Source organism: Geotrypetes seraphini, chromosome 6, assembly GCF_902459505.1.
Source record: "Geotrypetes seraphini chromosome 6, aGeoSer1.1, whole genome shotgun sequence".
In the NCBI taxonomy this organism is placed as follows: Eukaryota; Metazoa; Chordata; class Amphibia; order Gymnophiona; family Dermophiidae; genus Geotrypetes; species Geotrypetes seraphini.
The window spans coordinates 67650956-67675593 of NC_047089.1; the positions used below are offsets into that span (position 1 = coordinate 67650956).

The 24638-nt window shown below is 41.5% G+C and overlaps 1 protein-coding gene across 9 annotated transcripts in view; it reads left to right on the forward strand.

Annotated features, from left to right (window-relative positions):
* The window catches only part of ENOX1 (ecto-NOX disulfide-thiol exchanger 1), a 628466-nt gene that overhangs the window by 525336 nt on the left and 78492 nt on the right, over positions 1-24638 (forward strand). For all 9 annotated transcript variants that reach the window (XM_033948806.1, XM_033948804.1, XM_033948805.1 and 6 more), the window contains one exon: positions 19002-19109. In XM_033948806.1, the coding sequence (XP_033804697.1) occupies positions 19002-19109 (108 nt within the window). The remainder of the gene's footprint in view (positions 1-19001; positions 19110-24638) is intronic.

Genomic DNA, 24638 nt, shown 5'->3' on the forward strand with positions numbered 1-24638 from the left:
TGGCTAGACAAATCATCAGAATTATAACACTGATAGACTCGTGCATATGTGACATACATGTCATCTATTCTAGCGTATACTTATAAAGGGAACTTTTAAAAATAAAGTAAAATTCTGGAATCTCTCGTGGCACAGCTGGAATTTCTTTGGGGCACACAGTTTGAGAGCCCCTGGCCTAACTTAAGTGCAAAAAGCCGTTAAAAAAATAAAAGCATTAAAAAAATGTAAGTACCTACATTGCAGCTACAGAGTTGTTTTATGACACCTAATGCCACTGTAGGCGTGGCTAATCCCAGAAGTGGCATTATGCATTGTAAAGCGCCTCAGTAGCCACAATTCACGTGAAAGATAGGTGCCAGAAATGTAGACCTTGAAAACCCTGGTCTACATTTCTGGCCCCTAACTTTCACGAAGCCATGATTCTACAAACAATGCCAGTGCATGACTGTTTTTTAAGCGGCTGCCAATACCGGCCTATATTGCATTATAGAATCTGGCCCATATTGCATTTTGGTGTATCTACGTGTCATTGTTGAGGATACGTTGAAACCCTCAGCTTAATGTATGGCGGCGGCTAAGAAAGCAAATAGAATATTAGGAATTATCAGGAAAGGAATAGAAAACAAAGATGAAAATGTTATAATGCCTTTGTATTGCTCTATGACAGGGGTGCCCAACACGTCGATCGCGGGCTCCGTGATAGACTCATGTTGCCGTCCTTATCTACCGGGCCGATCAGCCTTCCTCTCCAGTGTTCTCTCTAGGGCCTTTTAGCTGGGCGGTCTGCCCAGCTGTCATCTGCTGCTGCCGCTGCTGCTGAACATTAAAAAAAAACAAAAAAAACCGGCTTGGAGATTTCAGCCCGTAGCGAACTTATGCTCCGTGGCTCTAACGTGTGCGTGCCGGCTTCCCTTCTCTTCCCTCCGAAACCGGAAGTTATGTCCGGGGGGGGGAAGAAGGGAAGCCGGCACGCACATGTTGAGAGCCCTGAAGCAAGCGTTTGCTATGGGCTAAGGCGAGAGACAGGTTAGTGAAGCATTTCCTCTTCTTGCTGCCGGGTCCTGCCTACTTTCTGTTTCCGCGAAGGCAGAACCCGGCAGCATTTCCCCCAACAGCTCGATCGCGATGCTGGTCAGCCGAAGCAGGGAGAGGTTGGGGCGGCGTCGGCTTTCGGGCCTGTTATTGGTGGCGGTTTGGGTCCTGGTCCCCGATGGCAGTGGCTTGGGGGAGGGCAGGGAGAAAGAAAGAAAAAGGGCAGGCAGGGAGACAGAAGGAAAGAAGAGAAACAGAAAAAAAAGAAAGGAAGGCAGAGAGAAAGAAAGGGCAGGGAGAGAGGAAGGAAAAGTTGGGGGAGGGAACGAGGTCTGGAGGAGAGGAAGCATACAGGCTAAAAGAAGGGAAGAAAGATTGGATGCACAGTCAGAAGAAGAAAGTGCAACCAGAGACTCATGAAATCACTAGTCAAGGTAGGAAAAATGATTTTATTTTCAATTTAGTGATCAAAATGTGTCTGAATTTATATCTGCTGTCTATATTTTACACTAAAGTCCCCTTTTACTAAACTGCAATAGAGTTTTTTAGCGCAGGGAGCCTATGAGCGTCGAGAGCAGTGCTGGGCATTCAGCACAGCTCCCTGCACTCTAAAAACTGCTATCGTGGTTTAGTAAAAAGGGAGGGGGGTATATTTGTCTATTTTTGTATGGTTGTTAGTGAGGTGATAGTGCATAGAGTCATCTGCTTTGACCTCTTTGAAAAACCCTGGAATAGGAATGATAATTAACATTTTCTATGCGTACAGTGTGCGTTGTGTTTTTTTTTTAATTTTATTGTTGGTAGATCATTTTGACTTGGTCATTTTAAAAGTAGCTCGCAAGCCCAAAAAGTGTGGGCACCCCTGCTCTATGGTATGGCCACACCTCAGATACTGTGAGCAATTCTGGTTGCCATATCTCAAATAGATATAGTAGAATTAGAAAAGGTACAGAGAAGGCAATGAAAATGATAAAAGATATGGGATGATTTCCCTATGAGGAAAGGCTAAAGCAGCTATGGCTCTTCAGCTTGGAGAAAGACAGTTCAGGGGTGATATGATAGAGGTCTATAAAATACTGAGTGGTGTGGCAAGGGTAGATGTGAATTACTTGTTCACTCTTTCCAAAATGACTAAGACGAGGGGGCATGCAATGAAGTTACTAAGTAGTAGATTTAAAGCAAACTGGAGGAGATCCAAGATGGCTACACGTTAGTTTTGGTGTCTCCTACCTTTGCCATGGAACCGGTTAATTCCTCTGCTGTTTTTCATATATCGTGAGCTGTTTGACCACGATATTTTCTAAAAATGCCTCATAATAAAAGGAAGGGAGTTATGAAACCGATTCCCTCCCAGTTCAGAAGCTCAACACCGTTTAAGCAACAGACCTTGGAAAGGTATCTAAACCACTTACCGAGAGAAGGGGGGCCTGTTGAAGATGTGGACAATGGAGCGTCCAGTTTCCTGGGGCATGAAGTGTTGATGTCCCCTCCAGAATCCAGCACACCACCGTGTCCACCATTAGCACGGGTTGCCCCAGCAGGAGACCCCAGGGGTGGAAGTCGCAGACCTGGGTTTGAGGCTGGAGGGAGGAGCGCCCCTGGAAATGAACGCTGAGCAACCAACTTCAGGAGCCATGGCGAGTATCTCGCTGCTTTCAACTCCTCCTGTGGTGACACTAGAAACCATTTGGCAGGCCTTGCAAAAGCTCGATGGTATGTTGATCAAAGCTACACAAGAGGTACTTAATCTTTCAGAGAAGGTGGATAATTTGCCTAAAAGTATTGAGCAAACTAAACAAGACTCTATTGAACAAATATCCCAGGTTAAATCTAAGGTAAAGGATTTAAAGGAAATAATATCAACTTTGGTTAGAGACAAGAGTTATGTACATCGCAAGATGGAACAATTTGAAAATTTCAACAGGAGGCTTAATATATGGGTATTGAACTTTCCTAAATCACCAGCCTTTAAATCCTGTAGATTACTTTAAAAAATATCTAACTGGGATTCTCAAAATTCCTCAACAAGCTATTCCTCCTTTTAACAAGATATATTACATTCCGAGTGCTGTTACCAAGGCTGCTGAGGGAGGAAATCTGGTAATTGAGAAAGATTTCTGAAGTAAAGGAAAGGGGGACATTCCTCATCTCCTTTGTATTCAAACAGGACTTGAATTTAGTAATGAAACTGTACTTTTGAAATTCCCTTCAAATTTTTTCCTGGCAAAGAATCTGAATCTATCCAGATATATCAAAGATTACACAAGACCGAAGAAAATAATTCTTATCTATGCATGATGAAACTAAAAAGTTGGGGGCTTCCTATTTATTAGCATATCCCTGTAAATGTTTGATTCGCTACTTGGGGGTTAAGTATACCTTTTTTCTACCATCACAACTGAGAGCCTATCTAGACCTTAAAAAGATTTCTAAAGATTTATAGGTCTAACTGGATAATATGAATGATTTGGTTTGTTGATCGTAGTCAACTCTTTCTTTATAAATAATTTATTTGTTGTATTCCTCTCCATGAGTTTAATGGATCTCCCTTTTGTTTAAATGGTGGTCTAAGAAAGGAAAATATTTGAATTCTACTGTTAATAATTTTTCCTATTTTGACAAGTTTACTTTTCTGTATTTCCGTAACAAGTGTTTTACTTGTGTTGTATTGCAAATTAATAAAAATAAAATAAATAATAAATAAATAAAACAAACTGGATAAAATATTTCTTCACACAACATGTAATTAAACTCTGGAATTCATTGCTGGAGAGTGTGGTGTAATCAGCTTAGCAGGGTTTAAAAAAATATTTTGATAATTTCCTAAAAAAGAAGTCCATAGGCCATTATTAAGATGGCTTGGGGAAATCCACTGCTTATTCCTAGGATAAGTAGAATACAATCTGTTTTACTACTTGATATCTAGCTAAGTACTTAGGACCTAGGTTGGCCACTGTTGGGCTTGATGGACATTTGTTTTGTCTCAATATGGCAATTCTTATGTTCTTATACATTCTTCTAATGACATTAATTTCCACACATACACAAAGGAAAAATAAAAAGAACACAAAATGAAAACGTTCTGAGTGCCCATCTCTAATGATAAAGGTTGGATCAGCTAATTTTCATGAGGTGCCAGACCCTAGTGGGAAGGGAGCCAGACTTGGAGGCACATGAGGGAGGTCCTATCTTGGTCCTTCTTCCTGTGGTCCATTGAATCCCAGATATGCCACTATATATACTCTCAAGTTAAGTGGAAATAACTTTTTTTTTTTTGAAGCAAATGTCTGCTGAAATTGTTCACATACAGGTTACACATTTGAGGGTTGTGGAGCATCTCAGGATGTACAGGGATTGGGTAAGCCAGTGCTATAGCAGTTCATATACTAGCCAGTAGAGGAGTAGCAATACTTATTCATAGACAAGTATCATTTGAAGCAGAGATGATAGGAATTGGAGGTCTGTGATTACAATGGGAACTTTTTTTTTTTTTTAAATTCTTTATTGAATTTTCACATAATTCACAAGATATCCTTGCACAAGAAAAACAGCTGAAATAACACTATGTATCAAAAGTCCAAAGGTAATAAAATAAACTTTCTTAGACCACTATAAATGAGTAGGAAGGATCCCAAAAAATAGTGAAGAGAAACTAATATCAATAAAAATCATAAGATAAAATGAAAAGGCTTAACAGAGATTTCCGTTACATAGTATGTGTTCCAGACATTAAACTCTAACAGTACCCAACTTCTTCATGTCAAGAAATGCTCGCAAGTGTTCAGGCACAAAGAAAGCATATTTAACTCCAAGGTACTTTACTAAACATTTACATGGGTAGGCTAAGAGAAAAGTTGCTCCAAGTGTCAGAGTTTCAGATCTCATCATCAGAAAAAGTTTTCGCCTCTCTTGTGTTTGCCTCGTGACATCTGGGTAGACCCAGACTCTTTTCCCCAGAAATTGAAATTGAGAATTCTGAAAGTATATTCATAGGAAAAAATTTGCGTCTTGCTCAAAAACAAAGGAAATTAGTAAAGTAGCTCGCTCTGTAGTCTCTGAAACAGAAGTTTGAAGTATTTCAGTGAGATTCAGTAAATCCGTAGATCCAGCTCCTTGGTCAGGGGCGGCTCTTATTTCCTTCTTTGGGAGGATATAGTATATACGATTAATTGATGGAATTAAGTCTGAGGAATACTTCAAAATTTCTGGGAACATTTTATGTGAAAAAGATTTTATTATGTAAATGCATATGCCCCCAACGATTATTTAAGAGTATACTTTGTGATCTCATCAAGATAATTTTGGACTACCTGTGATATCAACTATTTGAGCAAAACATGATCATGTCATTCAGTTTCTCTGCAATTTGCAACAATTAAATTGCAATGAACTTTCATGTTTTCTGTTGTTTCCAATTCCCTTTCTGTCTGACTTCTATGTGGCTCAGCTTTAGCTCTTGGATGAATGGACCTAACTTTCTCCTCTAGAAGTTCTTGATGTAAAGCAGAATCCACACAGACCAGGTCCAGATGCAGCAAAGCAGACTAAACAGTCAGAATGAGGTTCTCATCCCAGTCCTTAGGTCACACTTATCCAGTCACGTTTTCAGGAAATGAATAAATTTGCGTGTACTACCTCCAATGTATGCAGATCATGTTGCAGATGTTGCAAATTCGTGTTGCTGATGCTCCCTCTTATCATAGTAGATATTTACATTACATTACATTAGGGACTTCTATTCCGCCTATACCTTGCAGTTCAAGGCGGATTACAAAAGAGCTAACTGGACATTTCCAGCGAAGTTACAACAGTTTTGGGTTGGGTTTTTTTTTGGTTACAAGGGAGGAGAGGTACCTGGATTAATTCCAGAAGAACTTGCAAATTGGATATTAAATTGACTGTACGTTACTGTGTGATATAACAAATAGATTACAGTTAGAGTACAAATAAGATTATGTTACATTTCAGGGATCTGAATACTTGGTTGGTGTTTTGGGGAGGAAGAGATTATTTAAGTGGAGGTTTTGGGGGAGAATTTATCTAGGAGGAGGGGGAAGGGTTGGGTTAAGATATCTGGATAAATTTTTTGAAAAGTAGGGTTTTGATTTCTTTTCGAAAAGTTTTGAAGTCGCCCGTTGCCGTCAACAGGTTGGAGATGGAGTGGTTAAGTTTTGCTGCTTGCGTCGCCAGAAGGTTATCAAACATCTTTTTGCGCTGAGTGCCCTTGAGTGGAGGGAAGGCAAAAGGGTTCGGAGTTCTTCTTTGTCTTGAGGTGAGGATCTAATAATCAAAATTACTTCCTATTCATCTTAGATTTCAGACCTCTCTTAATCTTTTTTAAAAAAGATCTTAAAACTTTTCTGCTTTCAGATGCTTAAACTTGAGTTTTTAAGAGCTATTTTTACAAGGTTGTGAATTGAACTTGGCTAGTTGGATTGAGCTTTAGACCTTCCCTCTCCTTATGAGTTTCCTATTATGGGGGTTTGTTTGTTTTTTTGGGGGGAGGGGGGTCACCTTTACCGTCTATTAATTAACTACTTCTCTTTTTTCGCACATTCATGTTGTGCTTTTATACACTCCCCATTTTCTATCATTAGATTGTAAGCCACTTAGATATTTTATGATTGTTGGGATATCAAATTTTAATAAAACTTGGATCTATATCCCGCATATGCATTATGGATATTCTGAAAACCTGATTGGCTAGGTGTGTCCCAAAGACTGGGTTGAGAACCCCTGTTTTAGAGACACCCACATTGTTTAGAAATGGTCTTGTAACCTTGCCCGGGCAGATAAGCATCAACAACTTGGTTGGATAGGCCGGAATGAAGCTTCAACGGCAACTCCAGTATTTAGAACCTAAGGACAGTACTGGGTAGACTTTTAAGGTCTGTGGCCCAGAAAAAATAAAGAACAAAGATAAATTTAATCATAAAATTGTAATGCATGTAATTATAGGGCAGACTGGATGGACCGCTCAGGTCTTCATCTGCTGTCATTTACTATGGGCTCCTTTTACTAAGCTGCGAAAGCAGTTTTAGTGTGCGCTGAATTGCTGTGCATACTAGACGCTAACACCAACATTGAGCTGGCGTTAGTTCTAGCCACGTAGCGCAGGTTTAGCGCCCATGGCAATTCAGCGCACACTAAAAACGCTATCGCAGCTTAGTAAAAGAAGCCCTATGTTACTTTTTATCATCAGTCCTCTGAACTTTCTTTTATTGCATTTAAATGCTGCCATTCAAATATCAAAGTAACTAAGAATAACACAAATAACCATTGTTACCGTTTCCACCTTCCTCTCCTGCTTTATGATCGTGGCTAACAGTCTTCTAGAATTTTCTATAAGACATGCCCAACCAGTAATTAACATTTAGTTTTGTAGGGTGGTTTCCTTGCCATCCAATTATTTAAGCACCTGATTCTAATTAGTCGATTAATTGTGCTAAGGAAACCAAGACTTCACGTACTGTTTCAGACATAGATCCCCTGATTTATCCTTGTTGTTCCTATTTTGCACATTATCTTTTCATTTAAACCATTTTCTATGCATAAGAAAAGACTGGATTCAATTAAACAAGAGTATCATGGCAAGAACTTGTAATTTTTATTATTATATTTAGAGATCACAAACTTGTTTCACTGTAATTGCATAATAAAATGAAAGAAATATAGTGAATAGTAAGTGTTTAGGCTGAGTCCTGCTAAACCATTTAGGTCACTGCCCTACTAATCACAATTAAATAGACTGCAGAAATTCTTAAAACTAACTATACAATATTATAATAAGATTATGCCATGTCTAACCTCTCATATAACAAGCAGCCCGTGACTGGAATCCATAATAGCCCTACCAAGAGAGCAAGATCATTAAGGGGGTAATTTTGGAAGAGGACCACCATTAACATTTCTAAAAGCATACTTATTTTATGCCTGTTGTATGAAGAGGACAGCAGTGCCAGCCGGTGGCCAGTAGCGGTGGAGGGGTTAGGTGCTCCTGGCCCAGATATGATCTTTCCCATGCTGACCTTTCTCCGACACTTTATTCACGTTATGCTGCTGAATGATTATGTGTAGTGGCATACAGGTTGGCAATTGCAGTCTACCAGCCAAAGTCCACTGTCCATGCACCACTGCCACCTGTTCAACTGGCCCCACACATGCTGCCCACTTTCATTTCTGTGCATCCTCAAGCAGCAGTGCCACTGGAATTTTTACGGCGATCTTCTTTTTAAGGACAATTGTTTTAACAAGGTTTTCTGAGTTGATGTACTACAGCATCCCAGACCCCTGACGAAGGAGTGTTTTCTGAAACACAGGACCATGTTGGGTCCCATGTACTCACACAAGAGGACCATTTGTTTGGAATGCTACATTGAATTTTCTTCAGTAAAGACAAGACCTTTTATACCCTGTACATCGTTTCTGGCTTACCTCAGCTGACTTCTAGAAACTTACACATAAGCAGGGAGACCCTAACTCCAGGGCAATTTCCTTCTTCCCAGATTCTCTGTCTCAGGTTCACTCCAGGAGACCTCAGGCTAGAGTTACCACATTTTCTTGAAGGAAAATCCAGACCCTTGGCTACGCCCCAGGCCCTTCCAGTTCCACCCGCATCCTGCCCTAGCCCCACCCCCTTAATCTGTTCGTGCATTGGGACGGCATCTGTGCCAGGTTTTGAAAAGCCGTCTGGACCCCCGGACATGTTCTCAAAAGGAAGACATGTCCAGAGAAATCCTTTGATGAGAGAGATTTGCATATAATGGACGTGCCAGGCATGCGAATCTGCTCCATACATATTCATTAGGGCTAGCCTTAAAACCCGATTGGCATGGTGGTCCTCCAGGACAGGGTTGGGAACCACTGGCCTAGAGAACACACCCTTTTCCTTAGCATGGGCTGATTACCCCTCAAAACACCTGTGGTTCTCTGTTGCTTTGCTAATAAGCCTGGATAGCTTCCCTGCTCATTAACCCTGCCCTCAGCAGAGCTGATTGCAGGAGTTAATCCCTTTATGGGTTTTGCTATCACCTGCCTGGTGCATGCTGGTCCTTATAGTTCTTTGCTTTTAGCATTTCCTACACTAGAACCAGGCAAGTATAATCGGGTCACTTTTGGGTTACCTTTCACTGGGGATAAATTCTGCAGGGCAGTTTCCTAACCTGCCTGCTTCTAGGGGTAGGCTTAGGGATAGTTTTAGAGCAGTGGTTCCCAACCCTGTCCTGGAGGACCACCAGGCCAATTGGGTTTTCAGGCTAGCCCTAATGAATATGCATGAGAGAGATTTGCATATAATGAAACGTGTCAGGCATGCAAATCTGCTCCATGCATATTCATTAGGGCTAGCCTGAAAATCCGATTGGCCTGGTGTTCCTCCAGGACAGGGTTGGGAACCACTGCTCTAGTCCAAGGCAAGCAGAGAGAGAAAGGGCAGCCACAAGCTGAGAGGATACCTGAATCCTTGGAGAGAGGCAGACTTGTGCCAGCCAGGCTTTAGAAGACAGAAGCCAGCATTCCCCACAGAAAGCAAGGAGTAAACCTCAGGTCTGAAACTTCTAATCATTCTTCTGAAGGTAATGATGAATTTGATACAGAAATGCCAGAAGAAATACTTGTAAATGATGTTGAAATGGAACCTGAGGAGTCATGCTTGTTTGAGAGCATGATTACAGAGTAGTTTGGAGAAAGTAAAAATACAGTTTCTGATAAGGTGGTGTTGCCTCACAAGACTAAGAATATCAGAAGAGTTAAGAATTGCTGCTTCTGATGTAATTATGGGTAACAGAAGAGTTAAGAATCGCTGCTTCTGAATTTACATAATCACAGGAGAACTGTGGGGAACCTGTCCAAAAAGTGCAAGCAGGTTGCAGGTTCCAGGACTTGAAATTGAAGTTATTTTTGTGTTTTCTTGAACTTTAATAGTGAATAAAGCATGGTGGGCTAACAGGCTGTTTAGCCACCAATGAGAGTTTTTGTTATATATGTTTTGAAATTGCACTACAATAGAAAACCAGAAAATAAAGTCATCTTAAAATTCACCTTAAACACCTGTACTGGACCTTTTTATTTTGATGCAGACACCCTTCTATCCCTCCATGCCTCATTCAACTGCTCGGCTGAGGCTTGGATGACCCAGGTCAGGGCTCGGGCTACTCCAGTCCATGTCTTACCCAGTCACAATATGTATACTTTAGAGAAGGGGTGTCAAAGTCCCTCTTCGAGGGCTGCAATCCAGTTGGGTTTTCAGGATTTCCCCAATGAATATGCATGAGATCTATTAGCATACAATGAAAGCAGTGCATGCAAATAGATCTCATGCATATTCATTGGGGAAATCCTGAAAACCCAACTGGATTGTGGCCCTTGAGGAGGGACTTTGACACCCCTGCTTTAGAGGAAAGGCAGGAGAGGGGAGATATAATAGAGACGTTTAAATACCTACGTGGCATAAATGCGCATGAGTCAAGTCTCATTTGAAAGGAAGTTCTGGAATGAGAGGTGATTCGCTCAGCAGTAATCTTTACAGAAAGGGTGGCAGATGCATTGAACAGTCTCCTGGAAGAAGTGGTGGAGACAGAGGCTGCATCTGAATTCAAGAAAGTATTGGATAGGCAAGTAGGATCTCTTAGAGAGAGGAAGAGATAATGGTTACTGTGGATGGGCCATGTCGCCTTTATCTGCCATCATGTTTTCTATGTTTCTACCGTCATACACATAGCCCTAGAACAAGTTGTCATAGCTCAGTTGCTTCAGGGAACCGTCTGCTGCACTCAAGAGGCATAAGCTGCAGTAAGAACAGTTGTCAGAGTCATTAGGTATGACTGGAGACTAATGAGTCAGCAGAGAAGAAACTTTGATGCAGTAGTGCAACAAGTTGGGAAGGGAAGAACTAGGACCTGAGATTGAAGGTGGCAAGAAGGCTGTGGTCATGATGGAGAGACGAATTAGGGAAATGCAGAGCATGAAAGAGTGCAGGAGAAAGAAGGCAGGAAGTGATAGCTAAGGGCTGATATATATTTTGGAATCACTAGTGGTTACAAACCATGCAGATGGATAGGTAGTCTGTGGTAGTTCCAGCACTTGTTCCATAGCAGCCAGTAAACTGTATTGCAGTTGACTCAAAATTTCAGCAAATGTGGGGCCCTGTCATTAACACTTGTCTGGTAAGGATTGCAATTTTCTAGGTTTAAAAAGAAGGCTTCCCCCTTCTCACAGATTATTCAGAACAATGGACCAGTTGTCCTGGAATTATGGCACAACTAAATATAACCTAACTTCATTTGAATATCAACAGGTATAAATGAATAGTACATCGCTGAATTCTTTCTTGTTTCCTTGGTGATTAGTCAGGTCTGATCTGTGCCCTGTGGTTTAAACATGTTTTCATATACAGGAAATTGTATTCCATCTATTCAGGCTCCAATTTTCTCCAGTGATGTGACTGATCAGTCCATCAGACTAAAAACTTTGGGGTCAATTTTCGAAAGGATTATTCTAGTGGGAGCAGCTTCTAGCAGAATAACTCCTGCTCACCTGCTCCAACCCAGATATTCAGTGGTACTTATCCAGATAATGCTGCTGAAAGAACGGGCAGACCACTGCAGCACTATCCAGTGAGTGCCTAAGCGGTTTGGTGGTGAAGTTGGGACACAGCTAGGAGCTGACCAGATTCCACTGATATGCAAGAATAGTACTCAGATAGCTGATTACCGTAACTTAAAAGAGAAAAGAGGGTCTCCTAACTTAGAGCTCCTTTTACAAAGCTGCAGTAGGGGGTGCAGCTTTGATAATCGCTCCAATGCCCATAGAGATTTAATTGGCGTCAGAGCATTTGCTGTGAGGCAGCCACTACCGCGGCTTTGTAAAAGGGGGGTTTAAGCAATTAACTATCTGGGGACTGCCTCTGAATATCGGTGGCACCGGTTAACTCTCAGCAGCTGCCTCAGATCTAGATTTCATTGCCGGCTCCCAGATAGGGTCTAATTCAGCTGGTGGAGGAGTGGCCTAGTGATTAGAGCTGCTGCCTTGGCACACTGAGGTGGTGAGTTTGATCCCAGCCTGCTCCTTGGGATTCTGGGCAAGTCACTTCTCCTCCATTGCCCCAGGAACCTGCTGGGACAGACAGGGAAAATACTTAAGAGTGCCTGATTACTATTCAATGCATTGTAATGCTTTGGCTGAATCTCTTCATGATAAAAGGAGGTTAATAAAATAAGTGTTTAAAAAATGCGGACCACCCTCTCATTCCATTATCAACTTTAGACCATTGTAATATAATTTATTTGGGGTTACCTAAAAAGATTATATTAAGACTTCGGTTGGTGCAAAATGCTGCAGTTCGCCTGAGTTTTAATCTTAAAAAGTATGATCATGTTAGCCCTTTTTATACCAAGTTGCATTGGTTGCCTTTTGGGGCCAGAGTGCTTTTTAAGTTCGGATGCATTTGTAATAAGGTGCTTTTTGGATTATCTCCCTCATATTTGTCCCCCTATCTGAAACTTTATTATTCAACAAAAGGAATTAGAAATTCTGGAAAGTTCATCTTCCCTACTACTCCAAAGGCCTGTCGTTTTAAGACATTTTTAGACAGGACTTTGGAGTATCAAGCTGGGAAGATGAACTCCTGGCTAAGTCCGATGATTGTTCAATCTAATTCTTACTTCACATTTATAAGAACATAAGAACATAAGCAGTGCCTCCGCTGGGTCAGACCACAGGTCCATCTTGCCCAGCAGTCCGCTCCCGCGGCGGCCCGAACAGGTCACGGCCTGTCTGAGTCACCAGAAGGGGCCCCTTGGTTTCCCATTGAGTCTTATCTTCCCATCGAAGTCCTAACCCTCCGGTCTTGCACATGTACGACCTGGTTGGATTTCTATACTTATTACTTGGTTTGCTTTCTATACCTGTGTTACATCCCAGCACCTCTCTCAGTATCCCACGATCCCCCTATCCCTCAGGAATCCATCCAATCCCTGTTTGAATCCCTGTACCGTATTCTGCCTGATCACTTCCTCCGGTAGCGCATTCCAAGTGTCCACGACCCTTTGGGTGAAGAAAAACTTCCTTGCATTTGTTCTGAACCTATCTCCCTTCAGTTTCTCCGAATGCCCCCTCGTGCCTGTTGACCCCTTCAGCCTGAAGAATCTGTCCCTATCCACCCTCTCTATGCCCCTCATGATCTTGAAGGTCTCTATCATATCTCCCCTGAGCCTCCTTTTTTCCAGAGAGAAGAGCCCCAGCCTATCCAACCTCTCGGCATATGGGCAGTGTTCCAGCCCTCTTACCAGTTTCGTTGCTCTCCTTTGGACTCTCTCAAGCACTGCCATGTCCTTCTTGAGGTACGGCGACCAATAATGAACGCAGTATTCCAGATGTGGACGCACCATAGCTCGATACAATGGCATGATGACTTCCTGCGTCCTGGTTGTTATGCCCCTCTTTATGATGCCCAGCATCCTGTTGGCTTTTTTCGAGGCTGCTGTGCACTGTGCAGATGGCTTCAGTGATGCATCCACCAGCACACCCAAGTCTCTCTCAAGACTGCTGTCTCCCAATAATGCCCCCCCCAATTTGTATTTGAACAACGGGTTCTTTTTCCCTATATGCATGACCTTGCATTTTTCCACGTTAAAGCGCATTTGCCATTTGTTTGCCCAGTCTTCCAGCTTGTCCAGGTCCCTTTGCAGGTCCTCACACTCCTCCCTAGACCTAACTCTGCCGCACAGTTTGGTATCGTCTGCAAATTTTATAACCTCGCACTTTGCCTCTTTTTCCAGGTCATTGATAAATATGTTGGACATCATTAAAGGACATCATTAAAGACCTATTTATTTGACAAATAAGAATATTAATTTTGATATATTTAAATGAGGTCTTTTGTTTCTATTCTTATTGTCATAGTATGTTTTAATTTTTTTAAATAATTTTTAATATTGTACTTGAATGTTTTTAACAATTGAATTACTTTTATTATATAATTTTAGATTATACATAGATAGTGTGTTCTATGAAACTGTACCATGTGCTGAAATGTCTCAGTATTCTCCTGTTGTGAACCGCCCAGAACTACTGGTTGGGCGGTATAGAAGAAAATAAATTATTATTATTATTCCAGAGCTTCCTTTCAAATGAAAGAGACTTGACTCATGCGCATTTACGCACATACTGTTTTGTAAAAAGGGGAGGGGGGATTGCTTCCTTATCTGTTGAGTATTTCTAGATACATATGGAAAGGCAAGGGTCTTCTGACCACAAAAGGAAACTTCTTTTTTAGGAAAATATTTTTTATTGATCATTGTCTTTATCTGTTCAGAATCAAAAGTAACTAGAAGTGATATTTCTTTCTTATTAGAACAATATACTCTTTTCAATTATCTCACAAATCTATGAAAATATTATCATTTCAAGAATATTTGGACCTCCAGTCTAGATTGTCAAAATAATCTTCATGCATTAATAGTTCTTTCTTTAGATTGGTTATTCTTTTTAATCCGAGTTTTTATTTTACTTTTCATGATTCCTTTATGTTACAGCTATTTTGTTAACCGAGTTGAGCTCCTTTTAGGTGATGATCCGGGATACAAATCCAAGCTTTAGATTAGATAAGATTAGATTAAGAGTAATTCTTTGATCAATTAAATCGTGAGAAGTTTCTAAGAATTCTGTTAAACATCTTTTCTTACCACTCGGATCCTGGAAGGCCTCCTTTTACAAAGGCGATTATCACAGCGAGCCTTTGTTAAAGGAGGATAATTTAGGTAAATACACATAATAACATTCTTTTCTATTTCATTTTATATTGTGGGGTACCTCTTTGCTTGCTACTTTGAGACTGAGACATTTCAGATACGTGGCAGATTGTTGGGTGGAAGTGGTTTGTACATGTATCTATTTGCTTATTGCTGTCACTTCTATATATGGTTATACAGTAAAACCTTGGTTTGCGAGCATAATTTGTTCCAGAAGCATGCTTGTAATCCAAAGCCCTCGTATATCAAAGCGAATTTCCCCATAGGAAAAAATGGAAACTCAGATGATTTGTTCCACAACCCAAAAACTTTAATACAAAATACTATATGTACTCAGATTGCAAGACCTCGCTCATTTAGAACAGTCACTACACTCCTGCAGCGTCAGAGAGAGAAGAACCATTGGCTCAGTTGTGATGATGTGGCGCATGTATACTGTATGTACTTGTATTGCAAGACTTTGCTTGTTTAGAACAGTTACTACACTCTTGCAGTGTCAGAGAGAGAAGAACCATCGGCTCGGTTGTGACTATATGTACTCGTATTGCAAGACTTTGCTTGTTTAGAACAATCACTACACTCTTGCAGTGTCAGAGAGAGAAGAACCATCGGCTCAGTTATGACGCGTGTATACTGTATGTACTCGTATTGCAAGACCTCGCTCGTTTAGAAGAGTCACTATACTCTTGCAGTGTCAGAGAGAAAAGAACCATCGGCTCAGTTGTGACGCGTGTATACTGTATGTAGTCATAATTCAAGACATTGCTTGTATATCAAGTTAAAATTTAATGAAATGTTTTGCTTGTCTTGCAAAACACTGGCAAACCAAGTTACTTGCAATCCAAGGTTTTACTGTATTGCATTTACTATTTTATAAAGTGAAGGATCGTTTCTTCTGAATCATTGTTTGATTTTGATTAAGAAGGGCATGTCATTGCAAGACTAGTCTCTCTCTCTATCTCTAGACCTCAAGTAAAGGTAGAAATGCTGATATTCATTAGTGGCTTAGCATTTAAAAACCGGTCCTCTGAGCATGTACATGAAACAAAGATAAGGTCACCCTGAAAACTGGGAATTAATTTAGGAGACTAAAGGAGGCATGTACAATTCAGTTCACCTATTTTTTAAAATAAGTTATTTCTTTAATAGTATTCATCATATTTTAAATAGCCATGTTACTGTGTAAAGTTGTGGATAATTATAATATATCATTTACCCTGTCAATACTTGTGTTCTATTATTGACTGTAGTTTGTATTAGAGAATGACTCTGGGACAAATTTTTCCCAGTCCCCACAGGAACTCATTTTCCTGTCCTGGAGAGTTCTTTTCCTGTCCCTGCCCTATAACTGCAAGCTCAGTCCTCATCTGCACAAGCCTCAAATACTTTAAAACCATAAATGTTTGAGGCTTGTGTGGTTAAAGCAGAGCTTACAGGAATGGGACAAGGACAGCGACAGAACTCACAGGGATGGGATGGGGAAATTGAGTTCCTGCATTAATTTGTGCTTCAGATATTCAAGACCATTAATTCATAGTCTTGAGCTTTAAACTCTCAGGCTTAGATTCTTAACAAACCGTGTTAAAAATGACAGGCTGATATCGCAGCCGTTCTGGTAGTGAATTAAATAAAGCAAATCATTCTCCAAAAAATGCTCATGTAAATGAGGTTAGCAGAGAGTAGCGAAGACTTGATAAATTTGCATGTGCCTATCACTGATGATAGCGATGGGCACATGCGCAGAATAAAACTTAGAAAATACAAAAACACAACAGCGGGAGAGATGTTCAATCTCTCCCGCTGCCACACAACACCCCCCCTGCAGCGGGAGAGATGCCCATTCTCTCCTGCTGCCACACAACCCCCCCACCCCCCAGCAGCAGGAGAGATGCCCATTCTCTCGCGCTGCATCACAACACCCTCCCTGCTTCCAACCCTTCTCCAATGTACCTTTAATTAGATGGTTGACTAGAGGAATGCCTAGCCCCTCCAGCCAGCTGGCCTGCCTCTTCCAAAATGGGCTGTCCCCTCTCTGGTGTATCCTGGGATGCACTGGGAAGGGGCCTAAGGCTCCGATTGGCCCAGACATCCCATAGGAGGGCCTTAGGCGTCTGGGCCAATCGGAGCCTTAGGCCCCTTTTCGGTGCATCCCAGGATGCACTGGGAAGGGTAAGGCCCATTTTGGAAGAGGCAGGCCAGCTGGCTGGAGGGAGTAGGCATCCCTCCAGTCAGCCATCTAATTAAAGATACAGGGGAGAGGAGTGTTGTGTGGTAGCGGGAGAGAATGGGCATCTTTCCTGCTGCTGGGGAAGTTTTGCTTGGCAGTGGGAGAGAGTGGACATTTCTCCTGCTGCGGGGGGGGGGGGGGGGGGGGGGGGGGTTCGCTTGGCAGTGGGAGAGAGTGGACATTTCTCCTGCTGCGAGGAGGGGGGTTGTGTGACAGTGGGAGAGAATGGGCATCTTTCCCACTGCAAGGGGAGCAGGGGGGTCGCTTATCAAAATGGCTTTTCTAGCAATCTCCAGACACTGCCATGCCAGTGTTTTAAACAGTGCTGTCACTGTACCGGTACCCCTGGACCAGTCACTAATTTTTGTCGCCAAAAGCCGACGTTGCTCTTAGAAAATGGCTCAGCGATTTTAAAGAATTTGCCAGAGTGTTTATTTTAATGTTGAAGAGCCTAGTTGCACATCAGTGTTGGAGACTGCTAGAAACCTCATTAAAACCAGAGATAAGCCATTTTGATAATCTGCCGCTAAATTGCATTCAGGCTAAACCGTTGAAAAACAGTTTAATGACGGTGTTAAAGTTTTGAGAATCTGGACCTCAGTTCTGTTTTAGTCTTTTGAACCTTTAAACCTCTTTCAGTTCTGACTGCTAACACTAGCTGCATGCTCCTTCCAAATTTTTCAGTTTAGTCAATAAGTGGGAATGGCTGTGGGCCTACTACTACTATTTATTATTTCTATAGCACTGAAAGGTGTACGCAGTGCTGTACATTTTAACATACAATAGACAGTCCCTGCTCAGAAGAGCTTACAATCTAATTTAGACAGGACATTTCAGGGTTGGGGAGATTTCTATTTCTTTTGTAATCCGCCTTGCGGTTCAAGGCGGATTACAAAAGAAATACAAAAAACGTATTATAAGAAGATATCTGGTAATTTCTAGAGGAGATAAAGAGTAGGTGAGGTTGCTTTGGGGAATCAGGAAGGTATTGGGAAGTTGCTAGCAGTATTAAGTTGTTTGCAGGAATTTCTTCAAAAGTAGAGTCTTTATTTCATTTCTGCATGTTTTGTAGTCTGGGGTCATAATTAGTAGTTTGGAGATTTAGTTGTCGAGTTTTGCTGCTTGTGTGGCTAGGAGGCCATCTTATAGTTTTTTCAGCTTGACTTCTTTGATTGGAGGGTGTGTGAATGGAGTGTGGTCCTGTCTAGTTGATGTAGTTTGGATGAGGCGGTTGTTCAGGTAGGTTGGGCTATCGCCGTTTATGGTTTTAAATAGTAGACAGTAGAATTTGAATAGTATTCTTGCCGAAATTGGAAGCCAGTGTGAGCTGAGGAAAATGACCTCTTCAAATGTCATTAACCAGAGTTTTGTTGTCAGAGGAACTCTTAAAGGATACAACAGTGGGACAAGGGTTTGAGAGTGTTAGCAACTGTTTGGAAAGGCAGATGTACGATATGGTAACAGACCATACAGGTCAGATGCTGACATTATGGGGCCTTCTGGGTATAAAGATTACCCAGATTACTTCTGGGTTACGATATCGGTTGCCTCCCTGTGTATCTGTCTTTGGTGGCCTCACACAGGAATAAACATCTTAGGTTTTCCAGAGTTAGCTGCCTGGAACCATATTTAACGTAAAATGAGTTGGCTCTTGGCTAGTAACTAATTATATGAAAGGATTGTGCTTGTGAATTATTTATGCTCTAATTGTTCGGCTGCATGCGACAGTTCCTAGGTGGGTGATATACCAGAAAACAGAGCTTCAGTGCGACAAATAACTCAAGCACACCTCATAAAGTGCATTACTGTTGAACACTACTGTGGAGACACATGCATGTAGAAACAGTTGGTATCTTACTCATCGAAGGCACAACAAATCAATCAGAATAATCAGAAATGCATAGCATAAATGAAGTTGATTGGAATGAGGGATTTATAATAATTAATGTTATCTGCTTTCAAATAGCACCAATCAGTGTTTATTATCCATGCAGCAATTACTGACTATACAAGAAGAACTGAACTGCAAAAAATCTGAGCTGGAGCAAGCGATGGAAGAGCAAACACACACGCGCACATTACTTAAAGTTCTACAGGAGCAGGTGAGTCAGTGCATGAGAGAAAGAAGCATAAATTTGACGGGCAGTGTTGCTAGGAATTTATTTACTTTCTTGTTCTTGTATTCTTGAACAGTCGTAATCTCAAGCCCTAATCACAATGTGGACATGCATAGATTAGCATTTAGATTTAAATGTCACATACATGTCTAAATCCTGATTTAAGAAAGACAGGATTTCCCTGATTGGCAAAATCTTAAAAATCAGTATAGCTTGCCGGTCCTATGTTTCCAGCCAGACTTCCTGGGACATCAGGCCGCTCAGTGGTACAAATTAATATCTGGATTTTTGAATAAGAAACCAAAAACTAGTCTTCGTGACATTTGGAGCATTGAGATAAAGCATCAGATTATTGCGTCTCAATGGCCACGAATTTGGACTTAGAGGATGAGATGTACAGCATCTGCATCTATGAGACAAACATGGGTTTTCTTGTTACATAGAGCATTTTGGACCCCTGTTTGTTCAGAAATTAGATAGTTCCAAGTCTAATAGATGTTGACACTGTTGTCTCGAAGTTGGGACATTGGATCATCTATTGTACTATTGTCCCTTGATACTTAAATTTTGAAGATCCATCTGGGATCAAGTGAACAAAATATTGGAAAATCCAGTGGCATTGACATACGATACCATCCTATTTGGTACGTTAATGAGGGCTAAAAGCCAAATATCTGCTCGGAATAACAAACTTCTCTTTATAATGACAGGGGTTGCCATACAACTTATTTTGAGGAACTGGAAAAACTGGGATCAGTTAAATTATAGTTTGGGGTGGGAATCTTTATGTCACACTTTTAAAATGGAATGTATGGTGGTCATACAACAGGGACATTATAGGAAGTTTATGGATATTTGGGAGCCATTGGCAAAATTCTGTAAGGAGTGATTGTTGATTTTCTCTTCTGATAATACACGCCAGGGTGGGTTGGTGGGAGGGGGTGAGAAGTTCGGGTTTTTTTTTTCAATTTTGAGTGCAAATTTTTGGATACTTGGAAGGGGGGGGGATGATATATGTATTTGCCATAGAATATCATTCTGATTGAATTTAAGTGCTGTTAAAGTGTAAATGACTGTATAACATGTTGCACTTATTTTTGGCTTTAAAATGAATAAAGATTTATTAAAAAAAAAAAAAAAAGAAAGAAAGAAAGCCAGGATACACTTGTTCAAATTTGCAATACATACATATAGCAAGGGAACATGGTTTGGGTGGGACTAATCAAAAGTTCGAGGTGTATTTCCATTTCAGAGGGGAATGCACGTCTGAAAGAGATCAAGCTCAGGATTTAAGGCAGCTGGCCAGGACATCTAACTTTCAGAAAAGTGTATGTTCCTGGTAGTACTCCACAGGAGGGAGCCCGCTAGGGGCAGAAAAAAGTACCTGCACATAGTATATGTGAACCACTTTGATTATAAAACCACAGAAAAGCGGTATATCATGTCCATGGCCCTTTACCCTTTATATCACCCAAAATGGATTGCCCTGACCATTTGAAAGCTCTTTCCTTATATGACAACATATGGACCTGTGTGTTCCAAAATGAAACACATACATACTAACATGTCTGTGTCACCTATATGACTAGGTTCTGAAATACCTACATATCCATATATGTGTTGACACATACAGTTGCAGTTATTTCATTTGATATACTGCAATTTTTAACAAAAAAAAGTTAAAGCAGTTTACAAAAAATAAAACCAATGGGCAATGATTAAAATCAATAAAGACAGAGAAGGAAAATAGACATAGACAAATTAACAAAACTGGGACACAAATAGGCAAACAGGGCAGGAACGGTTTACAATATCATAGGGGGAAAAAACAAACTGGAAAAGAACAAGAGCATATAGGCATGTTTTCTTCAATGATGTTATCCCTATTCATCTTTCCAAAATGGATGCTCCCATTGCATATAACAGGTACATGCACATCCATTCTTGCATGTATTTTTAGAAAAAGATGTATCAGCAGACCCTGTTTTAAAATACTACCAGAACTGTACATGTCCCAACCTGGATATACCAATTTAGATTTCTATGTTCGATCATTTTATATCAAACGAGTTTTTTAACCTGTTACATTAACAGGTGCTAGAATAGATGTGTAGACTTAGAAAGAAAGAAAAGAAAAGTCTTTCTCTCTCTCTTTCTTTCTTTCTCTCGCTCTTTCTTTCTTTCTCTCCCCCCTGTCCACCAGCACCTCTTCTCCCTTCCTTTTACCTCCCCTCTGTCCAGCAGCACCCCTTTCCTGCCCCCCCCGTCCAGCAGTAGTCTTTCTCCCTTCCTTTTAGCTACCCATATTCAGGCTCCCATTTCCCCTTTTACCTTCCCTATTTCCATCTGGCGCTGGTGGGATTCGGGCTCCGGGCTCACACTGTGTGTCTGTGGAACACGGTGTCCAGGGTTGTCGGGTAGGTGTTCCGGGCCGTGGGAGGAGTGGGTTGTGTCTGGGAGCCGACAGGATAGCGCCGTGGCTTTTGACTGCCTCTGGCTACTGTCCCAGGTGCACAGGTGCTTCGGCAGGCCTTTTTGGGGGTGGGGCAGGGACCCATGCGGTCGGCAGCGTGATGCTGGCAGCGTCACCGAGGGAGGGCGATGGGGAAACCGCCGCAGGCAGAGTCCAACTCTACTGCGCATGCGGTGACATGGAGCCACAGATCAGGGATCACAGCCACATGGAGTTTCAACTGCGCATGCGCGCTAAGGGTTTTATTATAGCGGATCTTCGAAACATAATGCACTTTCCTAAATCGGGCTGAATTTTTGGTACATAGATGAAAGCGCGCGAGGACAAAGGAGCTCAGACAAATGCACACAGGACGTCAGCACACCGGATTAAAAGTTACATTTAAAGCACTCCGAAGGAGTGTGTGGAGTTTACTTAGAAGTGTTGGTGTTGCCGTTAGAGGGGAACCCCTCCATTACAGAGGAAAGTGTAAATTTTCCCTGTTTTAGGAAAAATTACAGTTTCCTCTCTAAGGGGGGGAGGGGTTCTAAGTAAAGTGTGGGGGTAGCCCCACACACACACTCTCAGAGTGCTTTAAATTGAACTATTAATCCAGGGCGCTGACGTCCTGCGCATTTGGATGAGCTCCTTTGTCTGCGTGCGATTGTCTGGTGCGCTTTAGTCCTGTCACCATGGTGGCTTAGGGGGGTAAGGAAAGAATCGGGGAAGTGGAGAAATCAGTGCGATGGCTTTGGGGGGCAGGGGGAGAGAGAAAGAAAGACAGGCAGGGGGGAGAGAGAGAGAAAGAAAGGCAGAAATAAAGAGGGGCGGGGGAGAGAGAAACAGGCAGTCAGGGGGAGAGAGAGACAGAATAAAAAGGGAAGTGGCAGAAAGAAAGAAATATTGGATTTACAGTCAGAAGAAGGAAGTGCAACTAGAAACTCATGAAATCACCAGACAAAAAGGTAGGAAAAATGATTTTATTTTCAATTTAGTGATCAAAATGTGTCCGTTTTGAGAATTTATATCTGCTGTCTATATTTTGCACTATGGCCCCCTTTTACTAAACCGCAATAGCGTTTTTTAGCGCAGGGAGCCTATGAACATCGAGAGCAGTGCAGGGCATTCAGCGCATCTCCCTGCGCTAAAAACCGCTATTGTATTTTAGTAAAAAGGGAGAGGGTATATTTGTCTATTTTTGTATAATTGTTCCTGAGGTGACATTGCATAAAGTCATTTGCCTTGACCTCTTTGAAAACCCGTGGAATATAAATGATAATTAACATTTTCTCTGCGTACAGTGTGCTTTGTGTTTTTTAATATTTTATTGTTGGTAGATCATTTTGACTTGGTCATTTTAAAAGTAGCTCACAAGCCCAAAAATTGTGGGCACTCCTGCTGTAGAGCCATTCTTGTATGACTGGATGAGCTATATTTATCTTTTTTTTTAGTTGTTTAAATTCATGCAGAAATAAATGGCTAGATTGAACCTAATGACTTCATTAACGCCTTTCCCTTTTTTAAACCTCTATACCATTTGAAAGAGGGCAAATATCTAATTATTCCCTTCTAGCATTGGATGCTTCTTAAATTTAGTAAAAATATTCTGGCACAAGTGTCAAACCTTAAAAAAGGAAGTCATATTGAGCATTGGAAAATAATAATAATTAACTAATAAAAATAGTACACATTTAGGGCTCCTTTTACTAAGTTGCGAAAATGGTTTTAACGTGTGCTTAGCGCGCGCAGAATTACCACGCGCGCTAGACGCTAATGCCAGCATTGAGCTGGCGTTAGTTTTCCCACGTAGCCCGGGAGTTTGCGCGTGCTAAAAATGTTAGCGCACCTTAGTAAAAAGAGGGGGTTAATTTTCCCCACCACCAAATTTCCCCATCCCGCCCCTCCTGGCTACTTTTTCATTCCACCCGGCTGGAAAAAATTTCTGGGGAGAACACTGCACATATATCTATATATGTTTCCTCAGTTTCCCAATGTGCTTGTTAAAGGACCCAGAGGCAGTGTTGCTTTATTTAATTTTACATATAAAAGCAACACTACCTCTGGGTCCCGTTACCAGCACACTGTGAAACTGAAGAAATATTATAGTTTGAACTTCAGAGTCCTTCCTGCAATTGAAGGCTCAATGAAGCAGCAAGATTTATTTCAGTTATTTACTCTCTTTATTTTCAGCTTTGCATAGTGTTGTGTCTGGATGAAGCCATTCTATTATGTGCACATCTGTCTGTAAACTAACGGCATAATGTCTTACAGAGAGTTTGGCACATTTGCATCTCCCACTGGTACATCTGTTGGTTAGAAGGTGTAAGTGGGCTAGGCAGATATTTAAGGCAGCACATTGATTATAATATATGAAGTTTAAGTATGTTGTCAGTTTAACTCCGTGTCATCCCAAGACTGAATATTTATTCATTTATTTCCTACATTTATATTGTGACACATTTCGTGTCATTGGTGCCGCGGGAGGGGGGAGGTGGAAGGGGGGGCTAGGTGAGACTTTTCCTTGGTAGAGCCCACGTTTGTGCAGAACAGGTTTAAAAGCAAACAGCAGGTAGTTGCCCCGGGGAAGCTTAATTGTCTTCCTAACAGCTAGGGTTGACAAGCAAGCTCCTGTTGCTCGTCTCTGTAGTGAACATAATTAAGCATAGTGTAATATCAACTTGTCTTAACAAAGTAAAAGGGAAAATAGAGCTCTGTTTGGGAATAAACTACAGGTACCAGAGTGCTCTGGGCTTTTCACAACAAGAGTTTTCCAGCTGATGGTAATTAACAGCTAGGCAAACAGGCAGAAATGGTTAGCCTGGAGGGCAGAGGAGCAGGAAGCCCTGAGAGGAGAGAAGAAGAGAAGCCCATAGTGGTGAGGACATGCAGGGTGCCAAGCTGCCTGGGTCCTGTAGAAGAGATGCAGGAAGCCAAGCTGTTTTGGACCTGCTAGCCTGGAATTGAGATTGACCTCGGTCTTAAGCCTAGCCGCCTTGCTTCCAGAAGTCCGGGAAAACCCAGACATGGGTTCCCAGATGGACTTTCCAAAACCTGGTAGATTG